Source organism: Sphaerodactylus townsendi, linkage group LG02, assembly GCF_021028975.2.
Source record: "Sphaerodactylus townsendi isolate TG3544 linkage group LG02, MPM_Stown_v2.3, whole genome shotgun sequence".
NCBI lineage: Eukaryota > Metazoa > Chordata > Lepidosauria > Squamata > Sphaerodactylidae > Sphaerodactylus > Sphaerodactylus townsendi.
The window spans coordinates 16217459-16245087 of record NC_059426.1 but is presented as its reverse complement, the minus strand read 5'-3'; the positions used below and the strand labels follow the sequence as shown (position 1 = coordinate 16245087).

General features: G+C 46.2%; 1 protein-coding gene across 1 annotated transcript in view; it reads right to left on the bottom strand.

Moving 5' to 3' along the window:
• Positions 1 to 2646: 2646 nt before the first annotated feature.
• KLF7 (Kruppel like factor 7) overlaps positions 2647 to 27629 on the bottom strand; it is a 59120-nt gene continuing 34137 nt past the window's right edge. Inside the window, exons 4-5 of the mRNA XM_048484449.1 lie at positions 22797 to 22920; positions 2647 to 6030 (exon numbers count right to left, since the gene is read on the bottom strand). Of these exons, the coding sequence (XP_048340406.1) occupies positions 5979 to 6030; positions 22797 to 22920 (176 nt within the window). The 3' untranslated portion in view covers positions 2647 to 5978. The remainder of the gene's footprint in view (positions 6031 to 22796; positions 22921 to 27629) is intronic.

The following is a 27629-nucleotide window of genomic DNA, read 5'->3' as shown; positions in this document are numbered from 1 at the left end:
AGCCGATCCAGCCAAGCGTCCCTTATGAGAACAGGTTGCTTGCTTGGCCATGGGCCACAACAGATAACAACGATGTAATAAACAAAATCGCAATGTTACAAAAGAAGCCAAACATCAAACTCTCAGTAATGCCCTTCCAGATGGACCTCGCAAATCACTTAACGCCATTTATCCAAGCAACAGTCCATCACGGAGGAATCAAAATTTGATGTCCCAAGGAGCTGTGTGTTTATTGTTCATTTTGTCCACTACAGCTCAAAAGATAAAGGTGTTTTTTTTTTTAAAAAAAGACATTCCTCCCCGTGTGATTTCACTGTCAGAGTACTCCTCTGACCAGTGGTGGGATCCAAAAATTTTAATAACAGGTTCCGATGGGGGTGGGATTCAAACAGTGGCCGCCGCACACACGCACCTCCAGTCCCTATTGGGCAGGGAGGTTGCTTTAGTAACCCCTTCCGGGCACTCAGAAAAAATTAGTAACCACTTCTAGAGAAGTGGTGAGAACTGGTTGGATCCCACCTCTGCCTCTGACCCAATTTCTTTCTGTACTTTCCAAATTATTCATTCATAGTACACAGCAAATATATATTCCACCACGGGCCAAAAAAAAATCTCCCTTTCCTATGTTAGCTGACACTATTTCTAAAATCCACTGGTAGCTATTGGTATCCTCACCAAGCCAGGCAGAAAGAGGCACTGTTGGTTGAAACACTGGAAATAGTTTGAGCTACATTTCATCTGTGAGGGATATGATTTTGTTTCGCTGATTGAGATGCGTCTGCGTGCACAAGCGTTCGCTTGCAGATGCCCACTAAGGAAGAAAGCATAGAACCTAAGCTCTGGCAGTATACTCAAATGAAAAAAAATCTAATTAAAATGCTTTTGTTAGTTTTTTTCCCCAAAGCCTTGACTTTCAAATCGTAAAGCATCAATCACAGATAAAATATTAAAACTTAAAGCCTGATCATATTAAAGTAGGTCACAAATTCTTGCTATGGATCAAGAGTTTTTGATATAAACCTCCACCCATCCAATTGTTTCTGGATTTTTTTAAAAAAATTCTTATCTGGATGATTTCACAGCTGAGGGCAGGCTCTTGGCACCCAAGGAATTTGTCTAGGGAAAGCCCGTCACGCATGCTGAATAAGTTGACCATTCTGGCCCTGAAATTCCTTTTTCTTAAAAAATCCAGTTTGCACGGGATAATGAAGGCAAGGAGAAACAAAGCAAGATGGGAAATTCTTCAAATATTTACAAACGTTCTCTTTCACCTCCTTCAGTTTTCATCATGATATGACCGAAGAAGTCCCTCAAAAAACAGGATTCTTGCTTTTTCTCATTTACACCAGGTATTCTGCTTTGTTAATTTACAGAAGGGCAAATCAAAATCCCAATACGCCAGGACTGTTTACGAGGATACTGACCAAAGCAACTCACAGCGTGATTATTTGTAAGTCAGACATCCCACCTACTTCAATAGGCCTCATTTCTTAGTAAGGAGGATTCAAGTGGCCCAGCGATGGCCAGACAGGAGGTCAGCGGGAAGTTAGAAGCCACTAAAAGAAACGGTCAACCAAGGGGGAAGAAATATAGCTTGGGATAACAGGCTGGATCGGAGTTCTTGGCATAATAAGCAGTTCAGGAGAATGTGTGGGATGGAATCCAGCTGTCCTAGGCTACAGGTACAGAACCTCTTATCGCTTGGAAGACCTTTAAGTCATCCTCTATGTAGCAGAGATGGCATGATGTTAAATCTAGCCAGCATATAGGCTCTCCTGTGTATGGGATTTGTGAGCACTGTAATATAATAGGCTGGGTATCCCTGCGTGAAAGGAATTGACATATTCGTTGGTGAACAAGATTTATTTGCCAAGCTCTGCAGTTGTTGATAGTCCATTGCTAGCAGCCTCTCTTTAATGAGGGCAAAAGTTTCAGTAAAGATTAGCATATTGAAGGAGTCACTGTCATAACCCAGTTCCCTGATCTTTGCTGCAACTATTGTGCACCATTTTGAATGGTGGAGTTCACTCAAGGTAAGTTGGGTCAATGAGTTTCTGGAGCTACATATAGACTTTACGATTGATTATACTGAATCGGGAAGAAATAGGTGGTGCTGGCAGATAGTGTGAGGTGGAAGCAAAGACAAGCTTGTGGTTAGGTCAGCGCTGTACAGGTGTACGGTGACCTATCAGGCAGTAGTACTGATCATGAGTTGCTGTGGACCACAATACGGCACTGCCGGCCAGTCAGCAATGGCTACACACCTGTTCAGATCTGACCTAGCAGCCTTCACCAATCAAGATTTGTTTGTAGGGCAGCTGGATCCTTCTTCGCCTTTCTGCTGTTAAAAGTATGGTGGTCTCTTCCTTCCCTGGCACCAATGCTAGGTGGATTCTAGGCAGCTGTACTTGGAAATGAGTCCAATCTATTTCAATTGGTCTTACTCCAAAAGGTCCCCTCTACTAAAGGCTGGAAAGCTGTTACAGAGAGAGCCAAATCATTTTAGAGCACAGGTGTCAAACTCGTGGCCCTCCAGATGTTATGGACTACAGTTCCCATCATCCACTGCCAGCATCGTGCTGGCAGGGGATGATGGGAACTGTAGTCCATAGCATCTGGAGGGCCGTGAGTTTGACACCTATGTTTTAGAGGCTAAAGTGATGATCCAGAATCCAACCTGCCATTGTGGGGCTATGGAGATGGATCTTTTGGTTCAGGCCTACTAGGAACCACAAGGGAGAAAGCGACATGAACATTTTCGCTATAAATAGGCTAAGATGAGCCAGTAATTGGAAGAGCGCTAAAGACTTCACATTTGGCTGCATTTAAGAGAGATGTTAGCAAGACCACAAATGTCAACGGGAGGTAAGTCAATATCGTTCCGTTCGTTTTACTTGCTCCCTTGTCTTTCCTGCCACTTTCGATTATTTAAAATACAGGCTTACATTAAATTGCCGCTGATTCTTGCACGTGATTCACTACGAATTCTCGAGGCACACACATTTAACAACAGTTCAGGTGATGACACCCCGTGGATACTGATACCCAAGTAACTATTGTCATGACAGATATGTTCACACAATGTAAGATATTACAAAAAGAATCTCCTCAACAAGAGCAGATTTTTCTCAGCTAATGTCCTGCCTGGATGTTCTGTGATCTCCCGCAGCTGCCATGGAATCCTAAGCAGAGTGAACCCCCTCCTTGGGCTAATTTCCAGTGGCCAAATTCGTGGTTTTAGCCCTGACCGCTCCCACCACTCAGTAGGCCATTAGGGAACAATGGAGGGGAAAAAAATCAACATGGGTGACATGGTGTTACATCACTTCCTGGGAAAACAGGAAGTGATGTCACAACACTAGGAATTGCTGGAAACTCTATGACAGTGCCCTCCATGTCGCTGCCCACCAGGTCCTGCCAGGTGCCAGTCACTGGCTGGCAACCTTACCCACTTTTAAGCCCATTGACTTCCGTGGACTTTAAGGGTATAACTCTGCTTAGGATGGGACTGTTGATATCCTGAAATTCCTGTATTATATTTAAATGCCAAACTACAGAGCTGTCAAAAGTCCCATTGAACCCCTGGGTGGAACAGAAAATATGCAAACACAGATATTAAGAACTATAAGATTGTCAGCAAGCGCAGCTCCAGTATCTTTTTTTTTAAAAAAAATCACGGTTAACCATAAATCTTTGGAATAAAAACTTAGATCTCTCCTTCGTCTTTCAAAGTTAATGATAAATCACCCTCACGTAAGAGATGGTTAGATATTGGTCCGTTTCTCATCTCGCTGTTAAGGGCCAGACCTTTGCTAGTGTAAAGGCCAAACATCCACTGACAGTCACAGCGTGTGCAGGAACTGTGATCCAAAAAGAGCCTTATTTTGAAAACTCAGTATTTTGGTGAACACAAAGCTTGAGGGTGGTGGAGGGGAGGGGGGGGAGGGCGCAGGAGCCAAAAACAGGCCCAAGTGCTAAGAATCCCTGTGTCTGCACTTACATTATACAGCTTCAGATATTCGGTATAAAAAAAGAGTTTGTGTAAAGTTTTTGCATCCTAAACAGAAATTAGGAAATTACTGAACAGTCGGCGAGTCAAAAAACAGTCAAAAGAAGGGCAGTGAGCTAGTTGAGGGGACAGAACAGCAGCAGCAGCCCAGGAAGAGTCGCATTTTGATTCAATCAGTGCATCTCAGATCGATGGTCCCCGTTATTCACTGTACACGGTCATCCCCAATGACTAGCTCTCCACCTGCGTGAGAAACAGTTTGAAAAGGGAGTCTTTGGATTTCGTGCCAGCTCCAACTAGATAGAAAGAGACATCATGTACGTATATAACATTTCTCTGTGTGTGCGTGTGAATAAAGTATAGGGAAATTAACCCACCCGGAGACACAACCATCAAATTATCTACAAGATTCAAAAAGTGAGCTCGAGGCTTCCATCAACCCCGACGATAGCATGACCGCTGGTCAAACGGGGACCCAGACATTATCGGTCGATAATGTTCACTTTCACTCGTCATTTTGAAAGAAGTCGGTACTCACCAAAAAAAAAAAAAAAAAAAGCCAATCCCTTTCAGTCTACTGTACAATGTTAGGAGAATGGGAAAGTTGTCATCATCTTGACCAATGGGAAAGGAGAACCTAGGTAGGTCCTGTCACTGTAATCAAAAGCGATTCTCGTTTTTCCCACTCAAGATGATTATGTATTTCTACTGATCTTCTCGACCCAAAAATCTATCTTTTGTCGGTGCCACACACACAAATCAGTGACCAGATATTTGACTGGGGCAAAAAAGGGCTAGCGAGAACAAGCAACCAGAGTTGCCAACCAATCGTTACCGGTTGCAACAAACATGCTTTCCCCCCGCCCCCCCGCCCCCAATGTGGTGCAGAAGGAAAACCTGATGTCGCGCCTGAGTGATAAAATCCAAGACAGGTATCCGGGTGAGGAAATGAGTTCTGCGGAACATGGAGAAAGAAGGTTCGAGCTTGCAAACAAGCTGCCCCCAACACCCCCAATCAAGTTTTCAATAGGCAATTAAAGAGGAAGTCTGAACTATGGCAAATCTGGTGGTGCCTCTAAAGATACACTGTGGCGTCGCTCAGGAGACGCTTGCTGTGGCTAGCCACTGTGAAACCACACCAGCAGTTTCTGAGCCCCCTCTTGCGCACGACCGCTTTCTAATCGAAGTATCAAAATGGAAGGAAACAAAGAAAAGAAAACCAACTGTTGACCAAGTCTACCCAGGTTCAAGAAATAAAGGTGGTTGGCGCACCCTTAAGTGTCACTCCGTAGTTTACTTGCCAATTAAGGCCATCGGGTATTGACAAAAAGTATCTGGACAGCTCAGCTCTACGAAGAAGAACCCAAACGGGAGCAGATCAAAGTGTTAGCGAAGAGTCTCGATGCGTCGTCGTCTGTAAGGGGATCTCAAAACAAAAAAAGAGCCGGAAACGAATCAAGGAGTTAAGATTTTGGCTACCAAACGCGGATTTGGTTTTTCTAGGTCCTTCGTTTCCCCTCCAAAATCCGTTTCAAAAGAAAAGTTAGTGCTACAAATACGCAACTCCAAAGTCAGCTTTCGCTTCGATCAAACTTCACCGAGAAGCAAGTGACAAAAGCTCATCCTGCTCCCGTCCCTCTGCAGGAAATCGGCTTCCGTATCCTTTTATTTCCATTGGCAATAAACAAGGAATTACAAATTCCCGGCTGCTGAAATGTCGTAAGCCACTGTCGTCTTACTGACTACTCCTGCAGCCCATTTTCTCGCACATGTCTTCTGCCTTCCAGAGAAGCAAGGCGCAAGGAATGGATGTTCATCGTTGAGTATGGTTGACGGCATTTAGTGCACAGTCTGCGTACAGAGGTTTACATGTGATCAAGTCCTTTTTTTCCTGAAAGGCAGAACTCCATTCTACCCCTTCCCCACACGATGTTTCGGCCTTGACTGCATCTGGGCCCCCTTGAGCCATCTAGATGTGTCTCTTCATATGGAGGGCCAGGTGATCAGATCTCGAAAAACACCTGGGAAAGTAAAGAAGGAAGTTAAATCAGGGTCGAATAACACACAATGTTTCAGATTGCCTTCCTTACTGCATGCAAGGACTCTGTCGAAAGGCTGAAAAATCCCCCTGCCTACGATTCCCACTGGGAATGGCAGAATTTGACTCTAAGACGGATGGAACATATTGGACATAATAAAAGATTAATTCAAATGGCAGTTTTACATCTGGACCATCAAGGGGGTGGGCGGTATAAAAGTTGAATGAATGAATGAATGAATGAATGAATGAATGAATGAATGAATAAATAAATAAAAGATCTGGAGAAAATATTAGATAGAAGGTGAGGGAGGCCAATGAGGCCATTGTACCTGCAGGACGACCGGCCAGAGGCGTAGCTCCGAAGGGGGGCACGATGCACCAGGTGTGTGCCCCTGTGGGGGCGTGGTGAGGACGTTCCGGGGGCATTCCAGGGCAGGGGTGAATGTTGGCGTGGCAGGGGTGGAGGATTAACCAGTACACCGGGCACTTTCCCTTGCTATGCCTCTACCGCTGGCCCTAACAGTTCTAGGACCATTGTACCTGCATGACCGCTTCTACTAGTAAGTCCCCCAAAGAGCATTGTGCTCAGCAAGTGACATTCTGCTGGTGATTCCTGGCTTGAAAGACATCCAGCCCTGACCTCAACCTGGAGGAACTTTCTGCCTAAAAACACACCTGGGCCCTACAAGACTTAGCACAGTTCCGCAGGGTCTGTAAGAAACAGCTGTTCCCTCCTTTTCCATTTGTACGCCCTCCACTCTCAGCATTCCTTACACATGGTTGATTATAGACAGGAATTGTTTTAATATTAATTATCAGTCGCCATCTCTTTTCACCGCTGTTTTAAATTTTTGATTTTGTTATGTGTTGAAAACCGTCCTGAGCCCGCGCCATGGGGAAGGCCAGCATACAATCTGAATAAAATTAATTAATTAATGATGGCAGAGCCTTTGCTTTTCACATATAACATCCCAGGTTCGATCCTGGGCATCTCCAGGTAGTAGATCAGGTAGTAGATGATCAGGTAGTAGATGATGTGAAAGACATTTTCTTGACACCTTGGTCTGGCACTCAGAGTGAACAACAATGTGCAGAGAAGGGCAACGAGGATGATTGAGGGACTGGAGCACCTTCCTTATGAGGAGAGACTGTAGCGTTTAGGACTCTTTAGTTTGGAGAGGAGACATCTGAGGGGGAATATGATTGAAGTCTATAAAATTATGCATGGGGTAGAAAATGTTGACAGAGAGACATTTTTCTCTCTTTCTCACAATACTAGAACCAGGGGGCATCCATTGAAAATGCTGGGGGGAAGAATTAGGACTAATAAAAGGAAACACTTCTTCATGCAACGTGTGATTGGTGTTTGGAATATGCTGCCACAGGAGGTGGTGATGGCCACTAACCTGGATAGCTTTAAAAGGGGCTTGGACAGATTGATGGAGGAGAAGTCGATTTATGGCTACCAATCTTGATCCCTTTGATCTGAGATTGCAAATGCCTTAACAGACCAGGTGATCGGGAGCAACAGCCGCAGAAAGCCCTTGCTTTCACATCCTGCAGGTGAGCTCCCAATGGCACCTGGTGGGCCACTGCGAGTAGCAGAGAGCTGGACTAGATGGACTCTGATCTGATCCAGCTGGCTTGTTCTTATGTTCTTAATAATGACCCTGGGAGACCTAAAGTCTGACTCGGAAGAAGACAGCTTCACGTGTTTCTATAGGCCAGGGGTGGCTAACCTGTGGTACTCCAGATGTTCATGGACTACAATTCCCCTCAGCCCCTGCCAGCATGGCCAATTTAGGCTGATGGGAATTGTAGTCCATGAACATCTGGAGCGTCATAGGTTGGCGACCTCTGCTTATAGGGCATCTCTACTGAGCCTAAAGCATAAATGAGTCATCGGACTATACCAATATTACTACTTCACAGAACAAGATTGTGATTGGATGGAAAGTAAGACATTACACCACATGGGAGAACAGCTCCCAAGAAGCTAGTAGTATGCATGAATGGGTGTGTGTGTGTGTGTGTGTGTGTGTGTGTGTGTGTGTGTGTGTGTGTGTGTGTGTGTGTGTGTGTTGGCACTATTTTGTGTATAGCCTCTGACTCAGAATAAAATCGTAACTGAAATATTTTGAAAATCTTTTATCACAGGCAAGAATTCCAGAATCCACATTGTGATAACAAACAAAAACAAAGTTTAAAATTCCAGTGATCATCTGTCAAGCAATGTGTTCTCCCGTTTTAGTCTCTCTAGAGTTCCTAGACATATACAATCTCACATCTGCACCTCCCCAATCCATTTTTGATTTGGTTGACGAAGAAAGACTGACAACCAGGCTGCAGCTTGTGTAGCTAACCTCTTCCCCGATGAAACCATTAAATGCTTCCAGTAGCCGGGTCGGACTCAGGTTTTCTCACAAGGAAGTCCCACAGACTTTGAGAAACTCGCTGCCAAGCAAGGCTGTCAAGGCATGAGTTGAAAACTCCCTGATCTCGATAAAACCTGCCTTTCAGCTCTGTGCTACGATACAATCTTCTCCCTTACAGAGGCAGAGATCCGGAAGCAACACTACTGTATCGTGCACCCAAATCCCTTTGCGCACAAAGCCCCACCATCTCCTGGAAGAAAGCGGGACAGCCCCACCGTATGCTGAACTTTGACACAGCCCTACAGATGTTGATCCAGGTACTAAACAGGTAAGGGAACAGGAAGCAGCAGAAAGCAGCCAACAATGGCCAGAGGTTTAACTTAATGGAAATCTGTGACCATCGCTGAATACACAGCTAGTTCAGTCATCTCTTATATAGTAGAACATAGGTGTCAAACTCACGCCCCTCCAGATGTTATTGACTACAGTTCCCATTATCCCCTGCCAGCATCATGCTGGCAGGGGATGATGGGAACTGTAGTCCATAACATCTGGAGGGCCATGAGTTTGACACCTGTGTAGTAGAAGGATCACAGCGGGTAAAAATGAGAACTCTGACTCAGATGTTCCTTCTGTCTGTTCCCCACTTGGCAACTGAGCAGGGAAGGATTAAGTCAGTGCTAAACCTGTCGCATATCTTTTAAAGGGGCCCTAATTTTTATAACATACATAAATATTAAAACATAAATTATTGACTTGCATCGTAAAGGAATTCATTTTTTTCCCAATTCGCCATACAGCCAGGTGATACTGACAAATGTCTGACGCAGCATTAATCCTACTCCTTACACGTAGTATCGATTTCAAATGCCAAAAGTCAGAAAACTACCATTTAAAAGCGGCCAGATCGTGAAAACACGGTGGGATGCCCATTTCAACAGACAGCTTGCCAACGTTTTGTGTAGGGCTCTCGAAAATGTGGGGCCTGTCGCATATGCCAGCGTATATATTCTGCTTGTGTGTACACACGATACAACAATTAAATTTCCCAGGATTCTGGCTTGCGTCTACCAAAGCTGCAATGGCAGAAAGAGCCATTCCGTTGGTAGGTTAATCTGGCGCTGGAATGGAGGCAAGTTCTTAGCATCTCGCAGCCTCTGCCCCTCCCACTGTGCATAAGGGGGATAACTGGGAGTCCACAAAGCATCATCTTGTTCAAGGGGAGGAGCTACCACCAACTCATCCACAGAGCTGTGTTCCCACCACCTTCTTCAGCGTGGTGTAGTGGTTAGGAACAGGGTGGATTCTAATCTGGAGAAACAGGTTTGATTCCCCACTCCTCCACCTGAGTGGTGGAGATTTATCTGGTGAACCAGATGTGTTTCCGCACTCCTACATTTCTGCTGGGTGGCCTTGGGCCAGTCAGTTTCCTTAGAACTCTCTCAGTCCCACCTATCTCACAAAGTGTCTGTTGTGGGGAGAGGAAGGAAAAGACTCTTGTAAGATACCTTGAGTCTCCTTACAGGAGATAACGGTGGGATATAAATCCAAATTATTATTATTCTTCCTCCTCTCCGCACTAGCCACCACTGAGCATATCTATATAAACATTTTCTGTTTTACATTTAACATCATATGCTTCTATATCAGTTGGTGAAAGATGACAATAATATTGCAAGAGATGCAGCATTTTAGCAGGTTCCTGCAGTTTATTGTTTATAGTGTTGTATGTAGCCTTCATGATGTCTAAAAGACCACTTACTATAAAGAGGAAGGAAGACTGCATACCCTCACGATCCCCCTCTCTGTCTTTCAGGGCACTGACCCCACCTCTTATTTAAATCCAGTAATTAAAAAGGAATCATTTTTTTCCTTTACATTTCAGAAGTTATATCAGAAGTTATACCAACTAGTACCAAGCGGCCGGAAGTTATATCAACTGGTGCCCAGCGGCCAGCAACCAAGTGTAGATCTCAGTACGCTCCGTTGTCTGAACAGGGGCAGCATGTATATTCTGCTTGTGTGTACACACAATCCAACAATTAGCAGCTCCATATGCTGATGCCTTAGCAGACCAGGTGCTCAGGAGCAGCAGCAGCAGCAGAAGGCCATTGCTTTCACATCCTGCACGTGAGCTCCCAAAGGATGGACTCTGGTCTGATCCAGCAGGCTAGTTCTTATGTTCTTATGAGATTTTCCAAAGTTCTGGCTTGTGCGTACCAAACCTGCGGTGACATTACGATGTAGCCAAGCCATTGTGCAGCAACCCTGGACTTCACTGGCTGCCCTCCATCTAAGTACAAACCGCGGCTGACCCTCCTTAGCTTCCAAAATCTGAGGAGACCAGGGTACCCTGACCCATTCAGGTCAGGCAGTGGTGGGATCCAAACATTTTAGTAACAGGTTCCCATGGTGGGATTCAAACTGTGGCATAGCGCCAATGGGGCTGGGTGGGGCACGACGGGGGTGTGGCCGGGCATTCCGGGGGCAGGGCATTCCCTTGGGCGGGAAACGAATGCACGCAGGCGCAGGCTGCCACGCACGCCGGTGCACCTCCTGCTAAACTGCTTCAAGTTCTGCGCGCTACTGCTGAAAGGAGGGGCGTAACTAAGGCAAAAATCACGTGGCAAAATCACCCATTAGTAACCCCCTCTCGGCACACACAAATAACTAGTAACCTACTCTCGGGAACATGTGAGAACCTGCTGGATCCCACCTCTGAGGTCAGGGCACTAAAACGTACACACGTGCAAAATATAAGAATTGCTCCTGTTCAGGCAACGCGGATAACTGAAGCATCACAACGAGCACATGAGGATGTAACATCTGCAGAGGGTATCTCTCTCTCTCTTACTACACACACACGTATCAGATTATGAGAGGGAGCGTAGGAAGGGATGAATGGAGTTGGTTGGAACTTCTCGGAAGCTCAGGATGGCTTCAGATTCAAGAGCTTACCCTTCCTAGTGGACTGAGGGAAAGCCAGGCCCAACTTGCGAACACCTGGCACGAACCATATCCGCCTCCATAGAGGGCAGTTGGTGAAATTACTGTGAGAAGCATTGAACGCTTGATACTTGCTCTATACATGGGACAGGAGATCCTGGTAAAAGATGCTCCGATTCCATTAAATTTGGGGAACGAGGTGAACGTGGGAGGGAGGCCGAGACGGGTTTTGCGGAGAGGCAGAGAAGGCACTGCTATTAAAAATACGTTTAAGGGGGATTTCACGGGGTGCGCAAGACGCCCCTGGGCGCATGGAGCATTTGAGAGGAAATGCCGTGCGAAAGCGGAGAACCAAATTGATTTAAGTGGTACCGGAGGTACTCCGGAGACTCTCTGTCAACCCCCCGTGGGGCCACCTTGGATCTCTCCCTTGCTGCTTCCAAAACACACACCATTAGCAGCTCCATATGCTGATTCTGAAAGACAGCCGGCCACTTTGCTGGGTTTTCACTACATGCCTCGCTGGAGATGCAATACAGCTGAAATAATGATTTGCTTAGGGAAAAAAAATACCATTTTTTTCCATCAGGGAAGCTCCAAATCTTGATATAGTTTCACAGCATCAAATCAACTACCATTTACGCACTTGTAAGGTATATCTTTTGTCTGTGCCAAGCTACGCAAATTAGGATGAGAGAAGCAAAGGAAAAAACCCCAGAAAAATGGGGAGGGGGTGTGTTTATTTTTTTTCTGAGGACTTTTTAAATCAGGGGGAGAAGAAGAACATAAGAACATAAGAACTAGCCTGCTGGATCAGACCAGAGTCCATCTAGTCCAGCTCTCTGCTACTCGCAGTGGCCCACCAGGTGCCTTTGGGAGCTCACCTGCAGGATGTGAAAGCAATGGCCTTCTGCGGCTGTTGCTCCCGATCACCTGGACTGTTAAGGCATTTGCAATCTCAGATCAAAGAGGATCAAGATTGGTAGCCATAAATCGACTTCTCCTCCATAAATCTGTTCAAGCCCCTTTTAAAGCTATCCAGGTTAGTGGCCATCACCACCTCCTGTGGCAGCATATTCCAAACACCAATCACACGTTGCGTGAAAGTGTTTCCTTTTATTAGTCCTAATTCTTCCCCCCAGCATTTTCAATGTATGCCCCCTGGTTTGGAAGAAGAGTTTGGATTTATATCCCCCCTTTCTCTCCTGCAGGAGACTCAAAGGGGCTTACAATCTCCTTGCCCTTCCCCCCTCACAACAAACACCCTGTGAGGTGGGAGGACTGATGGAAAGCGAAGCTCCTACGAAACTTTTATTTTTATTTGATTTGAATTTTTATTTATTTCCTACCTCTCAGATAACAAAAAGTAAAGAAATCTGTGCTGTGGTTGTACAAGGTAGCATCAGGTGTAGTTTGCGACTGTTTCTCAGATATTTGGTATGTTTGTATTTATACTTCAAATTCCAGAAATGTGCCAAATCGTACAGTTATACGCAGAGTATTAAATTATTATTTTATGTTGTTAAATCGGTTAAAAAAAAAGATTAGGTTTAATAAGAAAGTAAGTGAATATGCTTCAAAAAGATTAGATTTAATAAGAAAGTAAGTGAATATATTTCCATTGTTCCCCTCCAAATGTCTATATTTTTCTGAAAAAATAGGGGGATTGGTTTTTTCTCCCCGGTGATTTAAAATGTCCGCAAGTTTACCATCTCTAATTTGAACTGTAGTTTTTACATTTGTGTTCTGCTGTTTCTCCATGGAACTGAGATCAGTGTCTTACCCTCAAAACAACTGACTAGAACTGGCCCAAGATGCCCTCATTGGGCATCTAACCCACATCTAACCTACATCTATATCCTAATCCCTTGATATTTTTGACCTTCACAGCAATTGGTTTTTTAGTTGGAGGAATGGTCCCTCTTTACAGTACACAAGAAGTCGGTTATATTTCAAAATGTACAAAGTGGAGACTTCCATTCAAGAATGATGGTTTGAATGACTGAGGTAATTTAAGAGCCAGTGTGGTACAGAGGTTACAAGCAGGTGGACTAATCTGGAGAACAGGGTTTGATTATCCATGGGCCTTTCCCCACTCACTGTTTGCTGCACGCTACTCTTGCCAAGTAGCACGGGGTCCAGCGGCACTCCCCACTACAGGGGCGGCGGCAACGCAGCTGCCCCGACTCTGCCGCTCGCGCCCCCTCAGCGCGCGTCATTTCTGGCGCTGCTGAAGCGAGTAGCAGCGAGTGATCCCACGCAGAGTGTGGGGCAGTGGGGAAGCCGGGAAACACAATCCCCGGGCTGAAAAGGTCCACGCCGGATGAAACCGACGTCATTTTTAAAAGTGGGGAAACGGCCCATGCCTCCACATGAGTGGCAGAGTCTTAGTTGGTGGACCAGCTTGTTTCCGCACTCCTACATTCCGGCTGGGTGACCTTGGGCTAGTCCCAGTTCTTCGGAAATCTCTCAGCTCCACCTATTTCATAAGGTGTCTGCTGTAGGGAAAGGAAGGGAAAGAGTTTGTAAGCCGCCCTGAGTCTCCTTACAGGAGAGAAAGGCGGGATATAAATCCAAACACTTCCTCTTCTTCTAATTTAATGGTTAAGCGCATGGTGAGGAAGCAGTTAACACAGGACTGAAATGGCAAGCCATCTTGCCAGGGATATCAAGAGCTTTGACTAGCTCTGCTGGTCAGAAAAACATCCTTATGCAGTTAATCGCAGGCTTATTTTTCTTCACAAACGAGAGCTTAAGAGAGATTATGTGTTACGCTCTGGAGAACAGGGGAGGAGGAATAAGGAAAGCAAATGCAACGATCAAAAATTGGCGCAACTAAATAAAAAGAGGTAGCTTTCTGCCAACTGGAAAAAAGTTTCTGAACAGGCAGTTAAGGCTCCCATTGCCACTGGTAGTCTTACACGGAAGGGCGGGGGGGGGGGGGGGGGACAATCTGACATAATTGTTTCTATGGGACATTTGGACATTTGAAACATTTGTTTCAGCTGCCAGGAGCCCATCCTTCTGATGAAGAGAAGAAGAATTTGGGTTTATATCCCAACATTCTCGCCTGTAAGGAATCCCAAGGTGGCTTACAAACTCTTTTCCCTTCGTGTCCCCACAACAGACATCTTGTGCGGCAGGTGGGGCCGAGAGAGTTCTGAGACAACTGGGACCAGCCCACGGTCACTCAGCAGGCTTCATGTGGAGGAACAGGGAAACAAACCTGGTTCTCCAGATTAGAGTCTGCCACTCATGTGGAGGAGTGGGGAATCAAACCCAGTTCTCCAGATTAGAGTCCACCTCCTCCTAACCACTGCACCATACAGACTGTTACTGGGTAAAAAAGCTGAGGTTAACAGGGAAATCATAAACAGAGCACTCTTTGAAGCACTCTGACTTAGAAGGGACAACCTTGTTTTGAACTGTGGACCCTTTATATTTGCATGGAGCGTAAGTGGTCTTCAAGACTAAGGCTAATTATATACTGTTGCTCTGCCACACAGCAATGGAACTTTCCTTCGTGGAGACAAATGCAGCACTGATCCCAGAAGCCTCTTGGTTAGTAAGAGCGGGGAAACCAATGGTTTATCTCGCTTCAGTGTTTTGCACCGTCCGGTCCTCCCGCCCCGCCCCTCCTCACAGGTATTTGCAGGGATCAGACAGGTGACATTTTCCCAGAAACAAAAATGTCATATTGATATTTCTCAAGTCAGCACAATAGCGATTTGAGGACTATCAATACGGCAGTGCCTAAAAAAAATGTTTTTCTGAAGGGATCCAAAAGTAAAACACGCCAGCATTGAGATGGGGAAGGGGCGAATTGTTTGCAGAGAACGGAGCTCCGCTGTCTACAAGCAACTCATGAGTAGACGCCTTTCCGATGTCCAAGCTGGAGTGTCAGTGGAGGGAAGATTCCTGCAGCTGCAGCACTGGGCCAGAGGAGGGAGGGAAGCTGGCAGTGGTTTCGAGATGCTTGTCTCAGGATGGAATATTGATTTTTTTTCATTGATATTTCATTCAAAGGACTGCACAAAATACCAGCAATGTTGCAACTGCAGGGGAGCCAATTGGAAGTCCGGGCAGGCAAGTCCCGCAAGCAGGTGGGGACCTCCTTGAATTTAAACAAATAAACATGAGGGGACCCCACTGTGAAGGCACTGCAAGGCTAGGAGCATCGCGGGAAGTGCCCCAGGCATATTGGGCCTGAGTCAGATATTAAATTGCAATAGCGCCGTCAGCTGGATTTCAGTTTGATGCTCATTTATCTATTTGGGACGCTTTAAACTGCCTTTATGTAGCAAAGATGACTATCTAGCAAAGGGTTAAGATGTTCTATGAAAATACAATAAAAAGACAGAAGGAAACAGTGCAACTCAGACCTTACATTTTTATTTAAATTTCCTTCCCTCCAGTGGCGTACCTAGGCAAACTGGAGCCCTGGGCAAAACCTGAATTTGATGCTTCTCTCCCCCCCCCATGGGCAGCCACCCTCCCCCACCGTGACCAAACAATGATTTTTTCCACCAGGTCGTTTCAAAGTCACCATCTCATTATAGAACATGCCCCAACTCACAAATCTGAACACCGCAATGGGCCATGCCACACAGCAGAAATATTTTTTTGAAAACATTTTCAAAATGCTTTTCAAAATGTTTTATTACTGCTATGGTTATTTGTCATCCAGTCCCCAATTGGGGAAATAGCATCACTTTCAGTATGTTATTTAAAGCTAGAGAACCCAGATTCCTCCCTTTAAGGTGGATTTAAAAAGAGGAGAATCTGGGCTCCCTAGTTTACAAACAGAGTGATGCTGGAATCCACCCCCAAAACAGGCATCATTTCAATGGTGTTTTAAAGCTGGGAACCCCAGGATTCTCCTTTACCCAAATCCACCTTAATGGGAGAATCTGGGGTCCCCAATTTAATTAAGCTCTTTTATTGAAAGTGATCTCTTTAATTGAGGTGGATTCTCCACCCTGAAACAGCATCACACTTTCAATGTCTTAAACTGGGGACCTCAGATTCTCCCTTTAAATTTCATGCCGAAGGGATTTGGATTTAATAATAATAATAATAACACTTTATTAGGCATTGAGGAGGAATAAAAGAAAGAAAACAAGCATTGGCAGGAAGGGGGTGGATTTAAAAGGAGAATCTGGGGAAATGTAGGGTGTGCCTGCTTTCAGGGTGCAATTATTAAGATAGCAGCACCAAAATTTCAGAGTATCTTCGTGAGTCCCTATTGATGACACCACCCAGGTTTGGCGAAGTTTGGTTCAGGGGGTCCAAAGTTATGGACCCTCAAAGATGTAGCCCCCATCTCCTATTAGCTCCCATTGGAAATAATGGGGGATGGAGCACCCATTTTGGGAGTCCATAACTTTGGACCCCCTGTGCCAAACCTCACCAAACCTAAATTATATCATCAGGAGAGTCTCCCGAAAACCCCCTGAAATTTTGGTGCTGCTAGCCTAAAAACTGCGCCCCTGCAGACCAAAAATGGAAAAAACACTGAAAATACAAAAAATCACATGAATGAACCTGCATTTTTGGTGCCCACAACAAATGGGCGCCCTGGGCAACTGCCCACTTTGCCCAATGGGAGGAACGCCTCTGCTTCCCTCAGATCTCAAGACCCCAGCAAACATTGAACTCCGGGAACTGGCAGATTTAAAAAATCCCCACTGGCCGTCCAGTTTTCAGTTTTACTCTCTGGTTTTACCATAGAGTTTCCTAGGGAGGCTACCCCCATGTCCCCACCCAGTCTCCCACTGGTTGCAGGCCAGGCCAACCTACTTTTGGATATCCATCCCCATAGATCGAATGCAGTTTGCCACATTGCCACTCAAGAAGCACTCACCCACCTGAAGTAGATTTGAATATGCTGAACTGGTCATGAGATTCTGTGGATCTCAGGCATTATGAAATATAGAAACCAGCAAATTCAGATGGTGTTAATAATATGACAAGGAGTTAAGACGGGAGGGGGATGAATTGTAGTGCTAAAAATCTAGAGGAGAACGCTAGTTACTGAATCCTTGGCTCAATGACTTGGGTGCTTTCTTCTTAGAAAAGCAAAGAGCAAACAGCATTCACGCCTGACCATTTGAAACGTGCCCAGTAGGGCTTCACCAACATTCCTGGGGCGACTGTTCAAGTCCTTCCCACACAAAGAGAGCAAAATCTTCTTTCGGTTGACACAGGTGAAGAGAAAAGAGAAGACGGGCGTTTCTCCACTCACCCTGATCCCCCCTATGCCAGGCGCACCCGGGGGTCCCCACGCCCAGCAGCTCTGTCTTGAGAGAGTCATCAAAAGCGCCCGTTAAGAAGAAGCCTGGGATGCAGCAGCAGCTGGTAGCCTTGACAGCCCAGCAGGCTGTCCCGAGGCGGCTGAAACTGCTGTCGCCGCCCATACTTACAAATAGGTAAAGAGTGCTGGGGGACCCCGCACAGTGGCGCAGGAGCAGCAGTGGCGTAGGAGGTTAAGAGCTCGTGTATCTAATCTGGAGGAACCGGGTTTGATTCCCAGCTCTGCCACCTGAGCTGTGGAGGCTTATCTGGGGAATTTCAGATTAGCCTGTACACTCCCACACATGCCAGCTGGGTGACCTTGGGCTAGTCACAGCTTCTCGGAGCTCTCTCAGCCCCAGCTACCTCACAGGGTGTTTGTTGTGAGGGGGGAAGGGCAAGGAGATTGTCAGCCCCTTTGAGTCTCCTGCAGGAGAGAAAGGGGGGATATAAATCCAAACTCTTCTTCTCTTCTCTTCTTCTTCTTCCTCAAGTAGCGCGGGGCTTAAGGGAAGTGGGGAAAGGCCCAACAACGGGAAAACCAAAACCAGTCTCTCTCTCTTTTTACTTTGTGGATCACGAGAGGAGGCTTTTGTTTGTTCAAAAACAAACTACAGTAAAAAAAACAGAGATTCTCCCTCTGTTTTTTTTACTGTAGCTTGTTTTTGAACAAACAAAAGCCTCCTCTCGTGATCCACAAAGTAAAAAGAGAGAGAGACTAAACCAGCAGATAGAAGCGAGGGAGAATGCATATGGTGAGGGGGCTGTGTGAAGGCCTCCTAAAGGCAGGATGTGAAAAATGATCTGATTTCCTTCCCATTAAAGAACGGGTCCTATTTACGTCCATCACATCCTCTCCTTGAGTGAGGCCTGCCTGTTTAATGCGCTCCGAGGCAACATAGATCCTTGATTGTATTAGAGGCATTTTCTTATTACAGCGAAGGGTCTTGAGGCTACTTTTGAAAAAGAAGGATAATTTTCTAAAAGCTGCTCTCCAAGTTCCACGTATCGGTTGGAGTTTAAAAGATGGCACGGCCAGATGCAAGCATCTGACTCGATTACTGCTTCAATTGGATCTTGGCTTTCGGCTAGACACGGCCAATATCTCCAATTAGGGGGTCGGACTGCTCGGCAAACGACCACGCTATCGGGTTTGATTACTGGGAAGTCTACGCTTCCCACTCATCCCAGATTTTATTTTATTTGTCTTCTGATACGGCATCACCAGATTTCAAAAGAATATGAAGTGAAGTACTTCTTGCTTAGACTACGGGCAGCCCCATCCAACACTGGCCCTTTCCCCACTTACCGTTTGCTGCGCGCTACTCTCCCCAAATAGCGCGGGGTCCAGCGGCGCTCCCCACGAGTCCGGGCGGCGACAACGCAGCCACCCCGACTCTGCCACTCTCACGTCCCCTCTGGCGCTGAAAAAACAGCATCTTCGCGGGGCAGTGGGGAACACGACCCTGCGCCAGAAATGACTCGCGCTGAGAGTAGTGCGCCGCAAACGGTAAGTGGGGAAAGGGCCACTGCATGTAGCCGGCTATGGAACAGCAGTTGTGCCGCCCCGCACTCCCAAAGGGGCTTCCCGGCAGCATGGGGAGACCTTCACAAGCGAGAAAGCCTCCCCCGAGGCTGAGAAGTCCCCATTGGGTTTAACAGACTTACACCACCCAAAAGCGTTGCATAATTCTGAATGCCCAGCCACTGGAGTAACACACTGAATGGCTGGGAGGGAGCCACCTAATGGCCACATCTCCCTGTGTGGCACGGGGGCTGGGACGCTGTATCCGGCACCACGTCTAGGCATCAGGGAGGGCCAGAGGCGTAGCTGGGCCAAACTGTGCCTCTGTGTCCACCCCCCCACCTTAGTTCTGAGTTTCAGGCTGAAAAGCGGCCTGTTTAGTTCAGGCTGAAAAAAGCCTGGGTGGGAACTACACTACCCAGGAGCCCTTGGGGCTCACAAGGTCTCCTGGGTACTGTAGTTCCCACAAGGGCCCATTTCAGCCTGAACGGAACAGGCCGCTTTTCAGCCTGAAACTAAACTTGAAACTAAGAACTAAGGTAATTGGGGGAGGGACGTGAAGGGGGGGGTCGTGGGGATTCGGGGCAATTTTCTGCACCCCAGGGTGTGCGCCCAGTGCGAGGCGCACCCTCCACCCCTTTGTAGCTTTGCCTATGGGGACGGCCACATGCCAGCAGTTTTGCCACTCTGCCGGGACAAGTGTCCTGGGGAGGGCAAATCCGCCCCCCACCCTCTGAATGGGACCTAACAATCAGAGGTCAAAAGTAATTGAGAATCCGAGTAACCTCTTCCATATGCCTGTTAATCCAAAAAGAGATAGATTTCAGTGACATCTGGCTTTTATAAGGGGGAGAGTGTTCATTGCTCCTTGCCCCAGAAATGTTTGGCATACATATACATATCACCGCTTTTTCCTGAAATGCAATTCCTTCCACTTTCTGGCCCAGGGGTGTCCAACTCTGGCGGCCCAGATGTTCATGGACTACAATTCCCATCAGCCCCTGCCAGCATGGCCAATCGTAGTCCATGCTGATCTGGGGTGCTAGAGTTGGACACCCCTGTTCTAACCCTTCATGCTATGTCAAGCCCAGTGCATTATTTTTCTTAGAGATCTTAGCTCAGGGGTGGCCAACCTATGGCGTTCCAGATGTTCATGGACTACAATTGGCCATGCTGGCAGGGGCTGATGGGAATTGTAATTCATGAACATCTGGAGCGCCATAGGTCAGCCACCCCTGTCTTAGCTGTTATGATTAAATTGGTATTTTTATGTTGTAATCTACCATGAGTTGAATTGAAAAAGGCAGGCTATAAGAGTAAATAATGAAGCTAATAATAATAACTGTGAAGAATCTGAAGACGCCTTATCTCCAGTGAAACCAACAGCCCATCTAGACAACAGCTCTCTGATACTATTGATACTATAACTGAAGAAGACTGACCCTGATTCCTTCTAATATGCCTTCTTCACTTACTCACTGGACATTACAGACAACTGCTCAGAGCTCAAGAAACCTTGAAAGCTTTTTTGTGGCGGAGGGGGGGGCACTCTGAGGCTGCTAGATAATGGCCTGGCTCCAAGCACTCCATTGGACTGACGTAAGATGGAGAAGAGGAGGTTGAAGGGGGACATGATCAGAGGTGGGATCCAACCAGTTCTCACCACTTCTCCAGAAGTGGTTACTAATTTTTTCTGAGTGCCAAGAAGGGGTTACTAAAGCAACCTCCCTGCCCAATAGGGACTGGAGGTGCGTGTGTGCGGCGGCGCCACTGTTTGAATCCCACCACCATTGGAACCTGTTATTAAAATGTTTGGATCCCACCATTGGACATGATTACTGTCTTTAAATATTGGAAGGGTTGTCACCTAGAGGAGGGCGGAGGGTTGTTCCTTGGCAGCAGAGGATAGGACTCACAATGACGGGTATAAATTACGGGCAAAAAGGTTCTGACTGGATATTACGAAATGTGTTTTACAGGAAGAATTGTGCAGCAGTGGAATTGGCTGCCGAGGAAAGTGGTGAGCTCCCCCTCACTTGGCTGTCTTTAAGCAGTGACTGGACAAACACTTGTCTGGGATGCTCTAGGTCAGAGTTGTCCAACTCTGGCGCTTCAGATGTTCATGGACTACAATTCCCATCAGCCCCTGAAGCGCCAGAGTTGGACACCCCTGCTCCAGGCTGACCCTGCATTGAGCAGGGGGTTGGACTAGATGGACTGTATGGCCCCTTCCAACTCTATTCTATATGAGAAAGGCGTGTTCATGAAAAGGAATGGGCTGTGCAGTTTTGCTTAGTGGTAGCACAGATATCAGAGTCTCAGGGGAAGGTAGTAAAGAGTCAGTAAAGGGCTAGACAGGCTGCTTCTTGATATTTCCTTTGTCCATTCTGGCAGCTGTCCTTTTGTAACCCATAATGCTGTTCTTAGGGTTTCCTTTCTTCCAGTCACTTCCCTTCCGTCTCATTCTTCCTCTGGCAACTATGAGAGCTGGACATGCTTTCTACAATCTCTCTCCGTCTTAACTTAAATGCACAGCTAGACTGCCTTTTCTCTGCCTTTCCTATCCAGTATGGAGTTCTCTTACACTAATATAGAAGAATTGGTTTTTGTGCCACACTTTCCTCTCCTGTAGGGAGTCTCAAAGCAGCTTACAATCGCCTTCCCTTCCTCTCTCCGCAACAGACACCTTGTGAGATTGTTGGGGCTGAGGGAGTTCTAAGGAAACTGTGACTGGCCCAAGGTCACCCAGCAGGCTTCATGTGTAAGAGAAGGAAAACAAATCCAGTTCACCAGATTAGAGTCCACCGCTCCTAACCACTACACATTTTTTGTAAGAAACCAGCGTCATGTGAATGTATCTTAAGCATCCCAGACTATAAAAATCTGCCTTGCAGAGACTTTCAGCACTGAAAGGCAAGCATGGTGGGATTGGGTCACCTCCAACTGTTGGCAGATCACCTCTGATTTCTCCCCCCACCCCAGTAGTTCTTTTTAACCATAGGAAAGTAGATTCTTTGAGAGCCAGTGTGGTGTAGTAGTTAAGAGCAGGTAGATTCTAATCTGGAGAATCGGGTTTGATTCCCCACTGAGGTTTATCTGGTGAACCAGATGTATTTCTACACCCCTACATTCCTGCTGAGTGACCTTGGGCTAGTCACAGTTCTTTGGAACTCCCTCAGCCCCACCTGCCTCACAAGGTGTCTGTTGTGGGGAGAGGAAGGGAAAGGAGCTTAAAAGTCACCTTGAGGCTCCTTATAGGAGAGAAAGGTGAGGTATAAATCCAAATTCTTCTCTTCTTGGGGTCCTGGGAGCCGGATGTAGTAAAAGCCATTGGATTGGTAGGGTGGTATAAGGAAGGGCAAGGATGGCAGGGGAATCACCCTTTATCTAGGCTGAACATTCCCAAGTCCCTCAGGGTTTCTTCACAGGACTTGGTCTTCAGGCCTCTTATCATCCTCATCACTCTCCTCTGTACCCGTTCCATTCTGTCCCCAAAGGGGGCACACAGATTTGATATTAAAAGTGATACGAAAAGTGATTTTTCAGGTAAACCTCTTCCCAAGTCTCTTTGTGAGGCAAAAGGTGGGTACAAAAACCAGGCCTTGTTACCTGTCGCAGTGGTTGCATTTGAAGGGTTTGGCCCCCGTGTGTTTCCTGTAGTGCCGCGTGAGTTCGTCACTCCGTGCAAAACGCCACTCACACCCTTCCCACGAACACTTGTAAGGCTTCTCACCTGCAGGAGAGATTAAGAGAGTTGTTAGGGCAAAGCAAAGAACCGGGGGTCAAGTACCCACTCCACATCCTCACCAACATCACGCAAACGGTTGCCCCAGCATCACCCAACCCCCATTTAATCTCTTGCCTGGTGCTGATGCAACCCATCAATGGGAAAGTCCAAGATGAACTGACCTCCCTCTGTGAAACTCTAAGGTGGGAGGTCTCAAAGCAAAGCAACCCCATATTTCCATTTGCAAGTGAATCGCAGGATTCTCAGTTCTCGTATCCCCCTCTTTTTTACTTAACTAGAAAAAGTTTCTCAACTTTAGGAACGCACACATTCAAAATACTAAGGTTGTCACCCCCCTGGTTGGTTGAGGCAGGGAAATCTCCAGCCCTCAAGTTCCATTGTCCACCAAGTGGAGGTAGGGAAAAATGTTTAAAACAGCAATTTTGTCTGTCTTGTCACTCCGGGGGGGGGGGGGGCAGAAATGACATATGATGGCTCTAGGAATCGCCAGAAACTCTATGGTTTCACTGTGAAGTGTCCGATGATTCCTAGAGCTACTTTGCATCGCTTCCAGGTTGTTCCCAGAAGGAACACAAAGTTGCAGCTGACCTTGTTATATCCACACCCCCAAGCCTGCCACTAGTTGCCAAGTTCAGCCAGGAAATTCTACCCTATTTCCCCCAAAATAAGACATCCCCTGAAAATAAGACGTAGTAGAGGTTTTGCTGAAGTGCTAAATATAAAGCATCCCCCAAAAAGTAAGACGTAGCAAAGTTTTTGTTTGGAAGCATGCCTGTCGACCAGAGCATGCAGCTGTGGAGTGGAAAAATAAGACATCCCCTGAAAATAAGACATAGCGCATCTTTGGGAGCAAAAATTAATATAAGACACTGTCTTATTTTCGGGGAAACACGGTAGGTAGTGTGTGAATAATACCACTCCAAAATCTGGCTTCAATGAATAGCTGAATAAATTATGAGGTCCTGTGCTCTTCAAATTACATGGTCTTCTCTCCCAACACCACCGCGTGTGTAAAATGCTGTCAAGTCACAGATGACTTATGATGACCACACCAAGTGATTTTCAAAGCAAGTGAGAAGCAGAGGTGGTTTACCGTTGCCTTCCTCTGCAAATTGGGCTATATCGTGCCTTCTTCCTTCCCTGACGCCAACATACTACGACGCAAATTTATCCACATCTTATTGGATAGGTTTATTCAGCTTGCAAAACTTGTTTTCTTGTGGCACAACATTTCACATTCAATCTCCCGTCTAGTTTTATAAGGCTTTAAAATTAACTTTTATTATAGGAAGCCTTCCTTCTGACGCGATTTGCTCTCAGATAGGCTTCAGAGCATAGGAGTGCGGCAACCCTCCTGCCCCCGAACCAAAATCCTGTCTCGAAATAATTAAAGCAGGGATATCTGGCTCCGGAGAGTTTCCGTTTCTCACTCTGATCTCAACACGCACAAATTGGTTTATGGCACACACCAGCAAAGTGCTTCAGACAGCTACTTGCCATGTCTAATTGTGATCATCGCAGCAACAAAGTATTTAATTATGTGTTCAATCAAGCCGAAAATGTTTGAAAGTGTCATTTAGCTGAAGTGATTAAAAAAACTCCAGATATTTTGCTTTCTGTACCAAGGGTTGAACAACACGTTATGTAGGAGACTCAGGATCGGCTGACATTTTCCCCCTTTTGATGAAATGCAGCAGCGCTTCAGAGACACTGATCTGATTCTTTCCACCAGCCCAATTCTGATTTCCCGATCAGAGACACCTCTTGAGATAGTAATATTTTTCCTCCTGCAGATGGATTCTGATTGGCTAAAATGGCCCGGGAACAACAGGTTAAACATCATCTCCTCTTAGGGCCACTCCTTTGAACAAACCTGGCAGCCTCCTTCCCAACAAACACACCTGCAGTTTGTTAAAAAAACATACACAAAAACTGGGAGAGCAAACTATACCTCTCCCACATGATTTGCATTTGGCTGTTGTTTTCATCAGTCCTGCACTCCGGAGTTGTATCAAGTTCCATTAAAATGTCACATCTAAGTGCATCACTTGACTAGAATGGTAATACATCTACAGTGTTGAACGATGAACATTGCTGCAAACTTGGGTTTATTTAGGGTTGCCAACCTTCACCCGGGGCCTGGAGATCTCCTAGAGTTACAGCTTCAGATTACACTTAGATATGGCAGTTCTCCTGGAAGAAATACCCTGTTTTCCTGAATATATCCCCTAAAAATAAGACATAGTAGAGGTTTTGCTGAAGTGCGAAATATAAGGCATCCCCCGAAAGTAAGACATAGCAAAGTTTTTGTTTGGAAGCATGCCCGACGAACAGAACACAGAAAAATAAGACATCCCCTGAAAATAAGACATAGCGCATCTTTGGGAGCAAAAATTAATATAAGACACTGTCTTATATTCGGGGAAACACGGTAGCAGCTTTGGAGAGTAGATTCTATGGGGGGGGGACACCTAATACGATGCTTACGTGTGTCATGGCAGCCCCCAGTATCTTTCCTGGTGCCCACTAGCTGTTTTTAGAACGTTGTAAGGGCCAGGTGGACCCTTTCCCAGCAAAGCTTCTGAGATTTGATTGGCTAATCAGAGTTTTTAAAATGTTGCTGCCACCCCAGCACAAGAATCTTCTCCGTGTGACCGAAGGTACGCTGTGTCAACCATTTTGTGGCTGGCTTCACCTCCTGCGGCTGTTATTTTTTGGTGGCCATTTTGTGGCTGTGACCACCACACTTCACCAGGACATCGAACGTAACCAGAGGTGGGATCCAGCAGGTTCTCACCAGTTCCCGAGAGTGGGTTACTGATTATTTGTGTGTGCCGAGAGGGGGTTACTAACTGGGTCTGCTTTTCCGTTAGAAATTCCATTAGGTCCAAAAATCATCAAGTCCTGTTGTCTCCTATGTGGCTGGTTAGCGAAGGTAGAAAACGGGATAATCCTCCCTGTTGGGCTGTTTTAAAAACATGTTTTAGAAATATGGTAAAGTTCCTTGTTTAAGGAAAGCATCCTTCTTTTGATTTCTAGAAACAAAGTTAAGTATTTGAAAGTATTAAGTATTTGACAGGCAGTCAATTAGAGGAGAAGTAGTTGTTTCTGTTGGAAGTAGACGATAGGACTTGCTATAATGAGTTTAAATTATGGACAGAAAGATACCAGCTGGAAATTAGGACCTTTTTTTTACAGTAAGAGTTTTTTACAGTAACAGAGAGATTATTAATGCCCCGCCCCCAGAATGCCCGACCACGCCCCCGTCGTGCCCTGCCCAGCCACATTGGCGCTACGCCACTGTTTGAATCCCACCACCATGGGAACCTGTTACTAAAATTTTTGGATCCTACCACTGAACGTAACCACAGGCTCAAAAAGATTGGGGACCCCCAATCTAGGGCATCGTATTTCTACTGAGCTCCCCCCCTCCCCAGATTGGGTTTTCCGGAGGCACCACCCCACATCTCTAGGAATTTCCCAAGCCAGAGCTGGCAACCTCATGATATCAACCAGCCTAAACTGTGAAGTGATGCTTTCTCGTCTTAAGCAAACTGGGACCAGCAGGCAGGTTTTTCAGCGGCCGACCCAAATGGCCTGGAAGATGGGATTGGTGCTGTCTTTTCAAACATTTCGAAACAAATGGAAACGGCTCATCCTGGGAACAGCTGAAATGAATGCAAAGTGGTGTCTTCTTTCTTCCAGCATCTTGTGATTGATCTGTTGGATGGGGTTCTATTCTGCTGTACTTTTTTAAAAAAAAAACTTTTTCCTGAACATTTTAAACTCTAATCTGATAGTCTCATTGAGAGGAGGTGGTGTATAAGTGTATTAAATCAAATAAAAGTATGAACTGAACGCTTGAAGGGGAGAAAAGATTACACTGGAAATTATGCACTTATACAAGAAGAAGTACCCAGGAGTCTTATATAGTCTTTTTGCACATTTCTTTTACTTCGATCCTGATCATGGGCAGCATTACCTGATTTGTTCTTAAAGTATACGTTTGGAAGAAGAGTTTGGATTTATATCCCCCCTTTCTCTCCTGCAGGAGACTCAAAGGGGCTGACAATCTCCTTGCCCTTCCCCCCTCACAACAAACACCCTGTGAGGTAGGTGGGGCTGAGAGAGCTCCGAGAAGCTGTGACTAGCCCAAGGTCACCCAGCTGGCGTGTGTGGGAGTGCACAGGCTAATCTGAATTCCCCAGATAAGCCTCCACAGCTCAGGCGGCAGAGCGGAGAATCAAACCCGGTTCCTCCAGATTAGATATACGAGCTCTTAACCGCCTATGCCACTGCTGCTCCTACGTTGTGCCCTTCTCTGGCTTCTAGATGAACCATTCCTCCTATTTCCATCCCAAGCTCTTTCAGAATCATCGATTTTGCCAATTGAGGCAGGTTATGAAAGACAAGCAAACGAGCGTCACGGTTTAAGGACACTGTTTAGGGTGTATCTTGAAAAAGAATACGGAGAATTCTGGCCTACTGTGCTTTTTCCAGGCAGATCATACAGCCCGGGTGTCAGCTGCCATTGTGAGACCTTGTCATCGGGATGTGTGAAAGCATCTCTTCTGCAAGGGTACCCCCAGCCGCCATAAAAAATCTGGATTTTTCACAGACCCGCTTTGCAGGTTCCCAATAAGCAATTCCCAATTGAGCTGTCCCCCAGCGCAAGAGTCCAAGTGGGTTTTTCC